The sequence below is a fragment of the Pelobates fuscus genome, chromosome 4, assembly GCF_036172605.1.
Source record: "Pelobates fuscus isolate aPelFus1 chromosome 4, aPelFus1.pri, whole genome shotgun sequence".
Taxonomy (NCBI): domain Eukaryota; kingdom Metazoa; phylum Chordata; class Amphibia; order Anura; family Pelobatidae; genus Pelobates; species Pelobates fuscus.
Window position 1 is genome coordinate 140142544 of NC_086320.1, and position 13561 is coordinate 140156104.

The following is a 13561-nucleotide window of genomic DNA, read 5'->3' on the forward strand; positions in this document are numbered from 1 at the left end:
CTGAACGCCAGAGTATCTGTTTCTAGGCAGCAATGTAGACACTGCATTGTCTGTGAACAGGCAGAGTTTACATTGCTCAACCTGCAGGGATAGGATGTAGACTTGAGAGCCACTATTTTAAGCTGTAGTGGTCCTAAAGACTACAGTGTCCATTTAAAAACACATTTATTTACATTTATTTGGTCCGTTAGATTCTGGTACTCCCGTTTCTATATTACAAAAAATAAACTACGCCATAACACTTACCTTAAACCCAGCCCCATGTCCATCCTCTCGGGGCAGTTGCTGTGCCCCAGAAAAATCACAATTCTTGATTACTTTTATCCAATCTAATGCTTAGGGGACCTATGGTTAACAGTTCGATTCTTCTCATTAAGAAACACTGAATCCAATGCTTCTCTGTGAGTAGCATTAATAGTCTTCAATGTCAACATGGCATGGGTGATGATGCACAACACAAAGAAAACCTTAAATTCTCAAAAGGTATTAATGAGAAAATGTCTCCAGTAGCTATCAGTCTGAAAGTCACGAGAGGCATGTTCTCTCACAAATGTGATTGGCTGTGATTACATTTGTTTGACATCTATGTACCAAAAGCACTATATTAGGATGTTTTGGTGCTTAAAGCGTTCCTATAAGAAAGAATTTTGCTATGATTGCATTTGAAAAGAAAACATACATGGAATTTAGGGATAGTGTCAAACTTGAATTCCACAAAAACTATGCAACCATTCCCCCAATTGCACATCATAATGTATGGGCTGGCTGTAGTATGTTTGTAAAAACAGCTTTATCTATCTTACATTGCTTCTCAACTGAGCGGAATTATTTTAAACTACATAATCACACCATCTGCAGAGTTGATGGTCTAAAAAAAGTTCATACCTCCCAAGTCTCCCTATTTAGGAGGGACAGTTCCAGTTTAGTGTTCCCCCTTTTCTATCCTAATGTTCCTCTTTTCGAGAAACTCCATATGTTGGTTTATCGGACTGTATAACAGAGCTCAAAAGCAAAAATATCCACAAAATTTCTTAGAACAGCTCCGCTCCCTGTCCACACCTCCACTCACACCCTTAATATTAAAGTGTCCCTGTGAAATGTTGTTAGGTATGTATTATTTCAGCTAAAAGCCCTCAAGTTACACTAGATTACTAGCAAATTAGACAAAAAGTATTACGAGCTTAATTCCCTCCCTAACCCCCCCCCCAAAAAAAAAGAAAATAATAACCTTGCCCAAAAGCTTACAATAGCATTGCATACAAATTGGTCAAATTAATTTGGGCAATGCAGTGGTAAAATATAGATATAAAGTCTCAACTTGGAGAGTACAGCCGATTTAGAAATAGAAAATGAGATTCCTATGGCCCCAGATACATTAAATTCAAGTATGATCACATACATTACTACTACTACAGGTCTGAAAGAAAAGAAGAAAACATAGGAGATATTAAATGGAGAGTTTGGCTTTCAGAGATAGGAAACACTGGACATCAGAGACAGAGGAAAGCACACCACCACAGAGTCCACAGAAGCTGCAAAGATTAGGATAAGGAGTTCCTCTAAAGATTTCAGTTGTGAACATTTGGAAACATACTCTTCAGAAAAACACAGACTAGATCCTCTATTTGGTAATTCTTTGTGTGTATGGAATGGGCTTCAAATGTGCACACACAAGATAAGCCTTTTCAGGGGGGTCTTGCATTCCACTTATTGTTAGATTAGTTAATAGTCGGCGCACGTGATACACAATGTGACACTACAAATATAATAAACATATAGGATTAAATGTCAGTGCTTTACTGAGGAGTACTGGCTGTGCAATGTTTCTCCCCAGCAACCAAAAGAGAAAAAAATATATATATAAAGAAAAATAAATAAAAAATAAATAAAAAGGAAAAACACTCAATTCATTGATAACATACTTGTTTTGGGGCATCTGCGGAGGTGGTGTGAACTTCAGTACCTCGGAGTCCATTAGACTCAAATACCACTGTGGGAACAAGGGGTCTTGTTAAACAGAGGAGCATTCAAGCTTTCGTTAGTGTGTACATTATTGAGACCATTACAGATTAACCATATTTAAACGGGAAAGGAGGAAAAAAAAAAAAAAAAGGAGAAGAAAAAAAAAAAAAGAAATACCAGCTACTAGCCTGTGGCCAGAACATACCAATTTACTGTAACACTTACAGTGAGAGTGTGTGCTAATGACAGCCTAAGGCCACTGCCCTTTTTAATTCAGGTTTTGGTGCTGAAGAAAGCAATCACTGACAACATTAATTATCAGTGTGTGTGTCTAAAGAGACCCTCTTCTTGCATTACTTACCATTTGGCCTCTGTCAGTTCATATCAGACTGGCTTATGTATGCATCATTCACACTTCTGAAAAGCAGCCCACCAGCCTAAATTGTTCATATATTATGCCTATGACAAGCTGGCACTACCCAGTTCAAGCACAATATGCAGGAGGCTAAATCAGTGCAGCTCAACAGATGTGATAAGGTTTTATTAATATTCTTTCCATAAAAAAATTAAAGAACTTAAAAAAATAAAAGAACTTAAAAAAATCATGGTATAAAAAGGATTAATGGTAGGCAGATATGAATGGCTTGATTTCAGTGAGTTTATGGAATCTGAATACTTTGTCTCATTTTCCTTTTCATGCCCGGGAGAACACTTTTCATAACTCCGGGACGGACACTGCGAGCATGGGATTACCTAGCTGGTATACTATGCAACCTAGCCTGCCAGGATGCACTGACCCAACATCTGTGTCTGCCATGCAAACCCCTTCGGTGCCATAGAAATCTAATAACCTGCCTACGTCTGTCCTGCAAATTCTTTTCACATTCAAGACCATTGTAAACACTTATTCTGACTGACAGATCTCAACTGAAAAAGAAGAATATTTCACTCTAACATGTACAAATGTGCAGTTCCAGCCTAAAATGCAGGATAGAATTGATTAGTAATAAAAGGATTTAAACATTTTTTTTTAAATGTAAAATGTACCTGTGTGGGACCTCATATGAGTTCGTAAGTGGCTCGGCTGGGTAAAACATTTTCCACATTCAATGCAAACATAGTCTCCTTGTCGTGCCTGTGTCCTAAGCATTCCTTTGGTTGATAGAAGAGGAGGGAGAAAAACGAGAGGGAGAAAGAGGGAAAAAAAAAAAAGATGTTGAGAAGAAAACATTATGCTGGGAAAGAAACATCATTAGTATGTCTAATGTGTCATTATCTGAGGCTACCTTCAGGCCCTAGATGACAACTGTCAGCCTTCATCTAGGCATTGGATGACAGGCCAGGCACACACAGGACTGCGAGAATGCATAAATTACATTGAATTAAAAAACGTTCACCGTGATGTGCCCGCACCAGGACTGGCATGTCAGGTGTGCGCTTTTCAGAGCAGCTGGATCCACTTTTCAGCCATCACCCAGCTTTGTCAAGCAGTGTATCAGGCAAATCAAAGTGACTCCAGCGTGCCAGAGACAAGTCACATGGATAATAGAAAATGAGCAGAAGCAGAGTTTTTCTGTCCCCCCTGGGCTGATGTACCTTGGAGAAAAATTCAGAGTGAGTGGAGCCATCAAAGCCTGATCAAACCTTTAGCCCCTTACCTACCTGCCTGCTGGTGCTTCTTTGACCCAAGACCTGGGAGGCATAGACTAAAGACATCGGAGAATGAGAGTGTCACTGTGGACATTGCGAGACAGTAGGGGAATAACAGCCCCTCTTCCTGTCTTTAGTAAACATGTTTTCTGGGCCATTAGCATTTGTGGAAAGCCACTCAAAAAACTCTTTTTTAAAAGGTCAGTTTACAATATCTGACTTAAAGGGCTAGCTGTTGTCTTTGCTGCTGATCAAGAAAGACAAGCTTGACTTTTAGTTCTGTATGTTAGCTTCTGAATATCATTTGCTGCTTTCCTTCATAATTTTCACAAAACATCAGAACTTTGTTTTATCTGGGTCTGAAGCAAATGTATATTTTATCCAAAGACAAAAAAAAAAATTCAGAAGGTTAGGAATAAATCAAATTAAAAACAAAATTTGTTTATGGGATGACTGACAGGGTAGTGGAATTTTAAAAGGATTAATCGTTGTTACTTTGACTTTACATCAGTCCTTTTTCTACACAAAAGATGCAATATATTAAAAACAAAAAGATAATTTTTCCAATAGTTTAGATATTTGACCGTGTATTTTAAATTCACGTTGAATTCTCACTTTAGTAAGTAACCCAAATCAATATTTAGACCATGATATTGGGGAAGAAATAGTATCAGTCATCAAATTTTAATACAGCAGTCCAACTAGGTGTAAAGAGGAATTTATAAGCAAAATAACTTACATTTAAAGTTAGGAAGACAGGTTTAGTGTTACTTTAAGACATGCTGAATAATATACTTTTTTTTTGTACACAACATATGCCTATGAGTTCCAACATTTTTATGGATCAAAGTACAATGAGAGAAAAATATTCAAGGCAATCCTAGTTTTTACAATTTTACCATCCTCTGCAGCTTGTTAATGTCACATTTAATGTAAGCTATGCTAGCTATATTTGCATACTTTAAGCCAAATTAACGTATTAGTTTTAATTAATTGCTAGGTGAGAATCCCAATTTTAATGGTGACACACAAAAATTAAGGACGGCAATCAACTTACTGCATTCCTAAAGTCAATGTATTTGTGGCATTCATTGAGGAGTGAGGCACACCCATTGAAAAGGTTTAATTTACAAACAGCCAGGAGACTAGCATTTGACAATCTCTCCCTAAGCAGTGACTGTTACTTTTTCCAGATTTATTTATGGGGTGTCGCATTCATGGCACTTATGGTAAATCCTGACATTACCATCCATAGCTCACAGTATATCCGGTTTCCATGCAAACCACCTTAGTTTTCTGATCTGTTCAGTCTGTTGCAGTACCTCATAGAGCTGTAGCATCCAGACTTCGATCTCTCAGTCCCCCGCTGACCCTAGTTTGTAAATATCTTTATTTTATCTAGCCTTGTCCCTTCTTGGTTTCCAGTTCATTGGATTTGGTTCAGGTTTGTTGTCAGTTTCCTTCATCTGCATCCCGAAGAGTCAGGGACATTGCCCTTTCTTTCCTGCTCCCTGTAGGATGTTGCCATCTCCTGGAGGCCCTGTTACTTGCATCCTTCTCACTGTCCCCTGAATGCCCGCCTTCCCGTTCCCCTAATAGACCGGCTTTCCCTAATGGACCGCCTTTCCTTTCCCCTAATGAACCGTCTTCCCGTTCCCCTAATGACCTTTTATTCCAAGTTTCCCCCGTTTTATTTGTTTTGCATTCATGCTATTTTAATGCATGCTCTTTCACTTAATAAAAAATGTTTTCCCCCCCTATTACCTTGTTGTGTATTGTGTTTTTGTTTGCAATTGGGTTCCTACTTAAAGGTGGCTGCTATTCTCAACCAAACTCGGACCTAGTATAGCACAGTGCAGCTAGGCAGCTATCGGCTATAATCAGTCTCTTACAGGGTCTGGCATAGTGTGTGTACATCATAGAGGACTATGGAAGTTTAGGTAGAGCAGGTTAGGTAGATTATCAGAACAGGCTTCAGGCAATCCATTATCAGAAGGTAATTTTCCATAGAAATGCATAGACCGTCAGGCAATTATATGTAACCGATTTCTATTGTCAACGAGCTGGTTCATATGCAGGGAAATAATTCAGGTCACAAACACAAACACAAAAAAAAGGTAAAGCAACAAGCCAATGCAAAAGACGCTTATGGGGAATGTAAGATCAATTGCTTATTCTTTAGGCTCTTCATAATTTGAAACATCTCTAATCTGCTCATAGCACACTAAGTAGACGGTTAATAATACCTCACTGATGATGCTTACAAGGTCCCAAAATTAGTGTCTGGGTTTGCAGTGTTTCCCATGCTGGACAAACTTTACTGACTGTTTAGTTCCAAACTGCCACTATGGCTGGGACAAGTTTTAAGGATTAATTCAGTTTGTGATGTGATCAGACTGGCACTACCCATACGTTAAGATAACCAGCTGTCTATTTTAAAAGTGACACACTAAGTGCCTAGTCCAATTCATCTAAATGAAGTGGTCTTGGGGAAGTGCAGCAGTTATGTATAATGAGATCTAGTAAGACAAAGTTCTAAGTGTGAAGCGATCACCATAGAAATCAAAGGAACATTATGGCTTGTCGGACCACATTCAGAGAACTCTGCACAAGAATTCCTCTTAATGTAAAAACCCCATTCTATGCATCCATAACATTAACTCTGGCTGAGATACACATACATGCAGTATGTCTTTTTGATTCTGGTGAAAGAGTAATACTAACAAGGAAATCAATACTTTGTAAAATGTATAATTTTCCTATACAGAGATGCACTAGGTGCCTGCTCTTGTTTCCGGGTACAAGAAAGCAGATAATTTACAACAAAAAGAAAAAATGTTCAACAGATTCAGCTGCCTAGGGAATAAAAAAAAACAAAGTGGATGGCATGGGAAGAGATCATGTAATGAACACAGATACATGATAACGCAATGGTGGGCTACTAGAGGAATATGTATACGAAACAAATGAAATGGTTTTGTGTCATGTAGTAAAGTTTTGAAAAGTATGTAAATGGAAGCATGATAACAAAATGAAAAAAAACAAAACTATTAACACGTTAGTGGAGGTAAGTGGTTAACTGCTTAATATTGTTTGGGCATTCTATGTTGGCCTACATAAGGTGGGCTTTAAAACCTGTAGGGTGTCATAGAACACCCTGCAGATTTTGTGCGTGCATAATTAAATCCCTTCATACACCAGGGAACCCCAGGTATCAGTGATACATAGGGCTCACCTCTGGTTGCGAAGGTCATTTTTAGTGGCTTCAGACTTTTAAATGAGCTGTTTGCAGTACTATAAGTCAGCAATGCAAACAGTTCTTTATATACGCATTTGAATGGCTATTAAAAGATTGCGGTGTGACCAAGGTTAAAACCCTGCTCACACCACAAACCTCAGGTATCAATGAAAACCTGGGGCTCCCCTTAAGGTGTTGTGGCCAATTTTAGTGGACCCAAACTTTTTGAAGAGCTGCTCGCAGCGCTCACAGCTTGTGCTGCAAGTGGTTCTTTTAAAAGGCATTTAAATGCCTATGGGGAGATTACGGTGTGAGAGAGGTAAAATAAGTCAGCCGGGGCCATGTTTAGTAGCCCCAGAGTGACCAAAGAGCTCTGTGCAGTACTGGAAGTCAACACTACACAGAGCCCCTTTAAGTGCATTCATAAAACCACAGCTGAGCGGGTGCACGCTGCTGAGAAGAGAACTTCCAAAGTTTGAATAGACCATGGTAGGGTCAGCCAGTCTGTCCCCAGGCTTTGCCAACACCAATCTCTATATAATCGGCTAGGAACCAGGTTTATTCAGAATTACACGAATTGTAAGTCTGAAAACGGCCAGTAGATGGTAGCAACATACCACCATCTGTGTTAAATTCAATACAATATAGTAAAACCCACATCTAATATAAGACTTCATATTAGCAGTGGGTTGCCTTTGGTCGGGGTTAGTGGTGGGGTGAAAGTTAGATTTAGGGTAAGAGTAGGGTGGGGTTACACTTAGTGTTAAGGTAGGGTTAAAGTTGGTGTTATGGTAAGGTAAGGGTTAATGCTGTTTTAGAGTTAAAGATTGTGTAGAGCTGAAGTTAAGGAAAAAAACTAGGGTAAGCCTACTGTAAGCATTGGGTAAGGGGTATGGTTGGTATAGCGTTAGTGTGGGAGTTGGTATAGAGTTTACTATTAATTTACATCCTAAACATATCAGTTATTTAACAATCAGGACTGATCTGTCTCTATTTTGAGGTTTTTTTGTTTTTTTTTTTATTATTCATTGCAATGAATGTGAAAAAAATAATATAAGCCAAAAAAATGCTTTGTGTTTATTTTTTATATTTTTTCCTCCATTTTTTTTTTTACATTTTATTCACACATAATGTTGTGTAAAGTATACATGTAGGAAATTAAATGAAAACCCTTTCTGTATAAATATGTATAGGTGCACTTGAAGAGAAACACGTACATTATGGTGGAACAAACCTATAGCTCAAATTCAAGGTCTTATTTGGTTCAGAACGCAGAAATTGCCTCCGTCCTTAAAGGGGTTATGAAGGAGTAAAGTAGATTGACAACATGAGAAAGCTCCTGTTACTAAGAGGGTGAAAAACAGTGCCTGGGTGAAGCAAAATGGTATATTGCAAGTGAAAAGGAATCAAAATAATTTAGGAATTTTTCATCTTTATTTTGTACACAACTGCTTTATAACTATTCATTGCCATTAGCCTTTTACTAACATTTTTGTGCATTGTGTTTGTGTGTGCACAATATGCAGCATCCCAAATGTATTAAAAGAAGAAAAAAAAAAGGAATTCTGGTCACTACTGGGACACTGTTGCAGTTGAGTTGAATCCTTCCACCTTACATCCATGTTGTATGTACAACCAGCGGCGCGCTTAAGTGACAAACTGTAACCCATGAAACGAGAACTACAATGGTTATATAAGTGGAAGGCGTGCACGTACAGGCATACTTTGAGCTGGTGGACGAGTAGCATGTTAAACATTTAAGTGTCTTCCACTGATGTACTGTTTTTTCAACATATTTTCAACATATTTTTCAATACTCATTTTTTGTATAGGGGCCATTCATTACCTTCTAACAATTTTTCTTTGTGGTTCAAAAACACTTATTTCACAAGCTCAACACTTAATGATTTGTTTATAAGTGAAATAGTGAAGCAAATTATGAGCAAGAGCTATGCTTATATACTATATCTGCACAAGATAAGCTAAGGTGTTGCACTGTTTGTTTAGCAGACTAAAATGTGCTCCTATATTGTGTAACCATCTTAAAATGTATTCCATTCTAAAATGTACAGAGAAGACCAAGCACATTAAAATATCAGGTACAGTTATCAAATACGTGTTTAAAACAGTCTTACCTGCATTATCCAAATTATTGGCATTGGCACCCCAACTTTGGTACAGTGTAGCTAGGTCCTTTGGAATGTAGGTCTTAAAGATATTTAAAATGTCTAGGCGTTTTTCATGGCTCTCAGATGCTGCTTCTGGTTTTACTGATTGGAAAGGAGATGGGCCTCCTGTAGAACTAGATGATGTATGTAACACAGGGCTGGTTTTGGCTAATGTACTAGAGTTGGACAATGCCCCAAGTTCAGTCATGATCTTGCCCTGAGATTCCCGTTGAGGCACTGGAAGGCTCTCATATTTTGCTTGGGGTTCTACCTTGTGATATGGGTATTGTGGTGGTGGTGGTTGTACAGCGAATTTGGTTTTCATTGCATCAGACAGAGAAAGTTTATTATTTGTAGAGGCAAAGCTAGGCCCTCCTTGAGGCATCATATACTTCTCAACTTGCTTGCTAGTGGATGGCTGCAAAATTTGTCTTGATGCTGCCATTTGAGCAGGTGTGTGGCTTCTACTGAAATTTCCAGACTGAAGTAATTTTGGACTTGCTTCATATTTGGGTTTTGAATGCTGTTGCTGGATTGCTGGATTATAGGGTTCCTGTGTAAGTGCCGATTTAGGCTGTCTCTGCAGGTCAACATTTGTAGCCTTAGAACCACTGAAGCCACGAGAGTTGTCACGCCCCTGGGACGCACTTGTTGCTTTAGGAACAGTTCCTGCATTGGAAGAGTTTCCTTTAGATGTCGATGAACGAGTTGGTATCTGAGTACGTGTGAATCTTGCAATGGGCAAAGGCTGACATTCTTTACCACCAAGTGCTGGCGGCGGACCTGTTCTGCCATTTCTAGCTAAGAATAGGACATTGTTTTTCAAATTTTTGAACCCATTTTGTTGAATCCATGGAGGAGCCATGGAGTTACAGCTGACTTTGTGCCAAATTCTTTTGTGCATCCATAAAACCTCCGGGTAGTATGTTTTGTGACTGCAGTAGGGACACTGGTGAAGAACCAAAGCTGCCTGCAGCGCAGAAATAGAACGCTTACTACACGATTCCTCCCTGGTAGATTTTTCACTAAGATCCAATGGAACAAATTCTTGTTTTATAGTAGTGCTTTTTTCTACTCCGCTGTGGTCCTTTATCAAATCTAGCGCCACACCATTGGGGGGGCCCTTTTCACCGGAGAAACCTTTTTTCATGTCAACTGCAATGTCATGACTATGTTGTGCCTCAGAAGATGTGCTGCTACTAACATCTTGTATAAGATTTCCAGAACCGTGGGGGTCTTTATTATACTTGAATGCTGGTATTTTTAGATCAGAAGGAAACTCAGATTTGACAACAGAAAAGTCGGGATGTTTGTTGGATACTAAAGCGGAAGGAGACTGGAGTATTTGTGGTTTAAACTGACTTGGTTCAAATTTGCTGGTGTCATTAGAATTGATATCATGCCGGTGGCTGGTTGTGGACATTTGTACTGGGGTATCCTCTCCGGAATAGTCACGAGGATATTGCTTCATTCCTGTATAAGAGTAAAAATTACAATTACTTAATGCCAGATAAGTTTATTAACACATAATAACCCTGAAAACATGGCAAAGTACACCGTAAATATTTTTAGTTTCCCTACCATATAACTTCTGGATTGAATATACAACATTATTTTCACCACAAGTTCAAGTAAGAAGTAAAAACTCAACAGCAATGACAATTTCTGAATTTCAGGAGTACAGAACCTTATGTGCTTAGGACATGAAATCAGTATTCTATTTTGTCTATTGACACAAAGCTCTGCGCTTACTGAATACATAAGGAATCATTGTAAATGTGATAAATGTCTTAATTAATCACCTGTTGATAGGTATCTGGTACCAAGGAATTGCTTCCTACACATCTCATGCGTTAATGATATGGGTAGTGATCAAAACATTAGCTACAAAAGATTGGTGCTGTCACAGCAACCTATAAATTTCAACACTTTGTAAAGTGAAATGCTATTAAGTATAGATCATGTGTAAATCACTCTGTAAAATATAGTTTACATTCGAGGCACATCCTATTTTTAATCTTCTATTCTAGCTCGAACGTTAACCATATCTTTTAGACCATTATCACTGAACTGTTTGACTGCCAGATGTGGACATTAAATAATTTTGCATCTCTCGTTTTGTTGGAAAAGACCACAGTTTTTATTGCATTATAAAAATTACATATTTTCTGCTCCCACCACCACCAACTTACACCCATAAATGGTCTGCATGTCACCACCACATTTTAAAAGGTAGTTAAAAAAAAAAAAATAATAATAATAATAATTAAGGTATGGCGTATTCGGACAACCTGATTTTCAAGGAATTTTACACATATTACATGCTATAAAACCCCTAAGCTAAACCCCTTCCCATGACAGGGAGTACTGGCTTACTAAGCAGGGTGTAGTAGTAGTAGTATAAATGTACACATGGGTTCAATGGGGGATCACAAGAAAAAAAAAATGTCTGTATGCAAACATGTTGAAATGGCAGTATGCTGTCAGTTAATTGGATCACATACTAAACTGGAAATGTCACCAAAGCCACACGGTGTTTCAAATGCTAGTACTGGCAAGAGACACAAAATCAGGCTACACACATAAATACATATATCCGTGCATATATAATGATAAATGCAAGGTGCATTCCTACATACACAGAATTGCTAAATGAACAAAAAAAAAATATATCAATGGGAGTTCCAATTAGTTAACATAAGGAGAACTATATGTGAACTAGTTCCAAGGCCTCCAGCAAGCACATGCCAGATTATTTGTGAAAGATATGGCCTTTTTACAAGATCAGCTTTATCTGCAAAAGACAACTATATAGAATGACCCTGCAAAGGACCTGGATCACACTGTTATGTCAAGTTTCTCTAGATCAATTTTATAGCCAGAATTGCTTTTTTGTAGGCACCGTGCCTGAAATGTGCCAGGTGCCATCAATAGAGCAGAGATGAAGATGACCCCGTAAACTGCGTGAAAGAAGAAACTATGGCTCTTATATAGTTATCCCAGTCATTTAGATTTTATTTATACACAGGATAACTACGCACTCTACCCCGAAGGTCTCAAAAGTGCTGCCTTCCAACAATGCAGTTTCCTTTTTCGACTGTGGATATTTGTGGGTTTTAACAATATATCATATTTCCCAGCTACAAAATTACAGTTTCCATGGAGAATGTGGGCTATGTAATGCAAGACATCATTGTATTTTTCTTAAATAGTTTTCTATGTCAGATCCCTAACTTTAAAAGGGGAAGTGTCACTTTTGAACATTCAATAATATGTCTACTTATCCCTTTATTTAATGAATATGCTTTTGTGCGGTGAGAAAAAAAAAAAAGAAAAATTAAAATGTAGAAGTCTACACTTCACAGTCCGGCCACCATGTTGGATCACTGTCAAACATTGCTGCAAGCTCTATTCTTTGTAGCTGGAGGAAAGAACGATAGGAGCACAGAAAATAAGATGCAACAAGACAATGCTTATTTCTTATCTTCATTTGCAATATGATGTTATATACTAAAGCTTCACTATTAATTTCAAAGAAAATGGATCATCTCATAAAAAAGGCTCATCACATTTATATGCCTTTTTAAAGGGACACTATAGACACCAGAACAACTACAGCTTAAATTAGTTTTTCTGGTGTGTATAGTATGTCCCTTCAGGGAATTTCATGTAAACACTGCATTTTCAGAAAAAGGGTAGTGTTTACATTACTCCCTAGGGAAACCTCCAGTGACAAACACTAAGACGGCCACGGGAAGCTCTTCCTGCACAAAGCGCAGAACTGACGTTCGGCGTCTCCATGTTGTGCATGGAGATGCTGAACATTTCTCATAGCGATGCATTAATGCAATGCATCTCTATGAGGAGATGCTGATTGGCCAGGGCTGTGTTGGAGTCTGCCTCGAGCCAGCACAAGGAGACCCGTGTGGCGTTAGAATAAAGGTGAATTTTATAGCATTTTAAGGGGGCAATGTGGGGGACAGTCACCTAAATAATGTTTTTAACACTACAGGGTCAGGAATACACATTTGTATTCCTGACCCTATAGTGTTCCTTTAAGTACTTTGTTCAATGTTGTAAATTCAAGAAAAGAGACAGTTTCCCTTAAAGGCTACAATCTGAGTTCAACAATCGGTATTTCAAAACCGTAAGTCCTAGTTCCTGCCCAAAACATTACAGTAGTTTTTGTAAGGTTCCCTATTGATAACCCTTTCCCTTTCACATAACATGAACAGTTTAGTTACAGATACAAAAAAGCAAGTCCTGCGCTCAAACTCCCATCACTCCTGGGCGGCAGCAACGACCATAGTACCAATCAGCCCCAATACATACAGTAAAAACCAAAGAAAAAAGTTACCAGCGCTCTTCCCAAATCCCTATGCATATTTAAACAAATGGAGGTTATTTAGTTTCTCCAATGGCCATGAGAGAGAGTTTAGTAATGGACTGCTCAGTCGCGCTCACAACAGTTTGAGTGTAATGCAACTCGCAGACCTTCGATGAAAGAATAGCTAAGACGCAGCTTTACTTTCAAAGTCAAGGG

The 13561-nt window shown here is 38.4% G+C and overlaps 1 protein-coding gene across 5 annotated transcripts in view; it reads right to left on the reverse strand.

Moving 5' to 3' along the window:
• Positions 1-13561, reverse strand: part of ZNF516 (zinc finger protein 516) — a 120699-nt gene that overhangs the window by 7011 nt on the left and 100127 nt on the right. For 4 of the 5 annotated variants that reach the window (XM_063451632.1, XM_063451631.1, XM_063451630.1 and 1 more), the window contains exons 5-6: positions 8986-10491; positions 3010-3114 (exon numbers count right to left, since the gene is read on the reverse strand). In XM_063451632.1, coding sequence (XP_063307702.1) covers positions 3010-3114; positions 8986-10491 — 1611 coding nt within the window. Of the gene's footprint in view, positions 1-1922; positions 1991-3009; positions 3115-8985; positions 10492-13561 lie in introns of all 5 variants that reach the window. The other variant, XM_063451633.1, reaches the window with a different exon arrangement.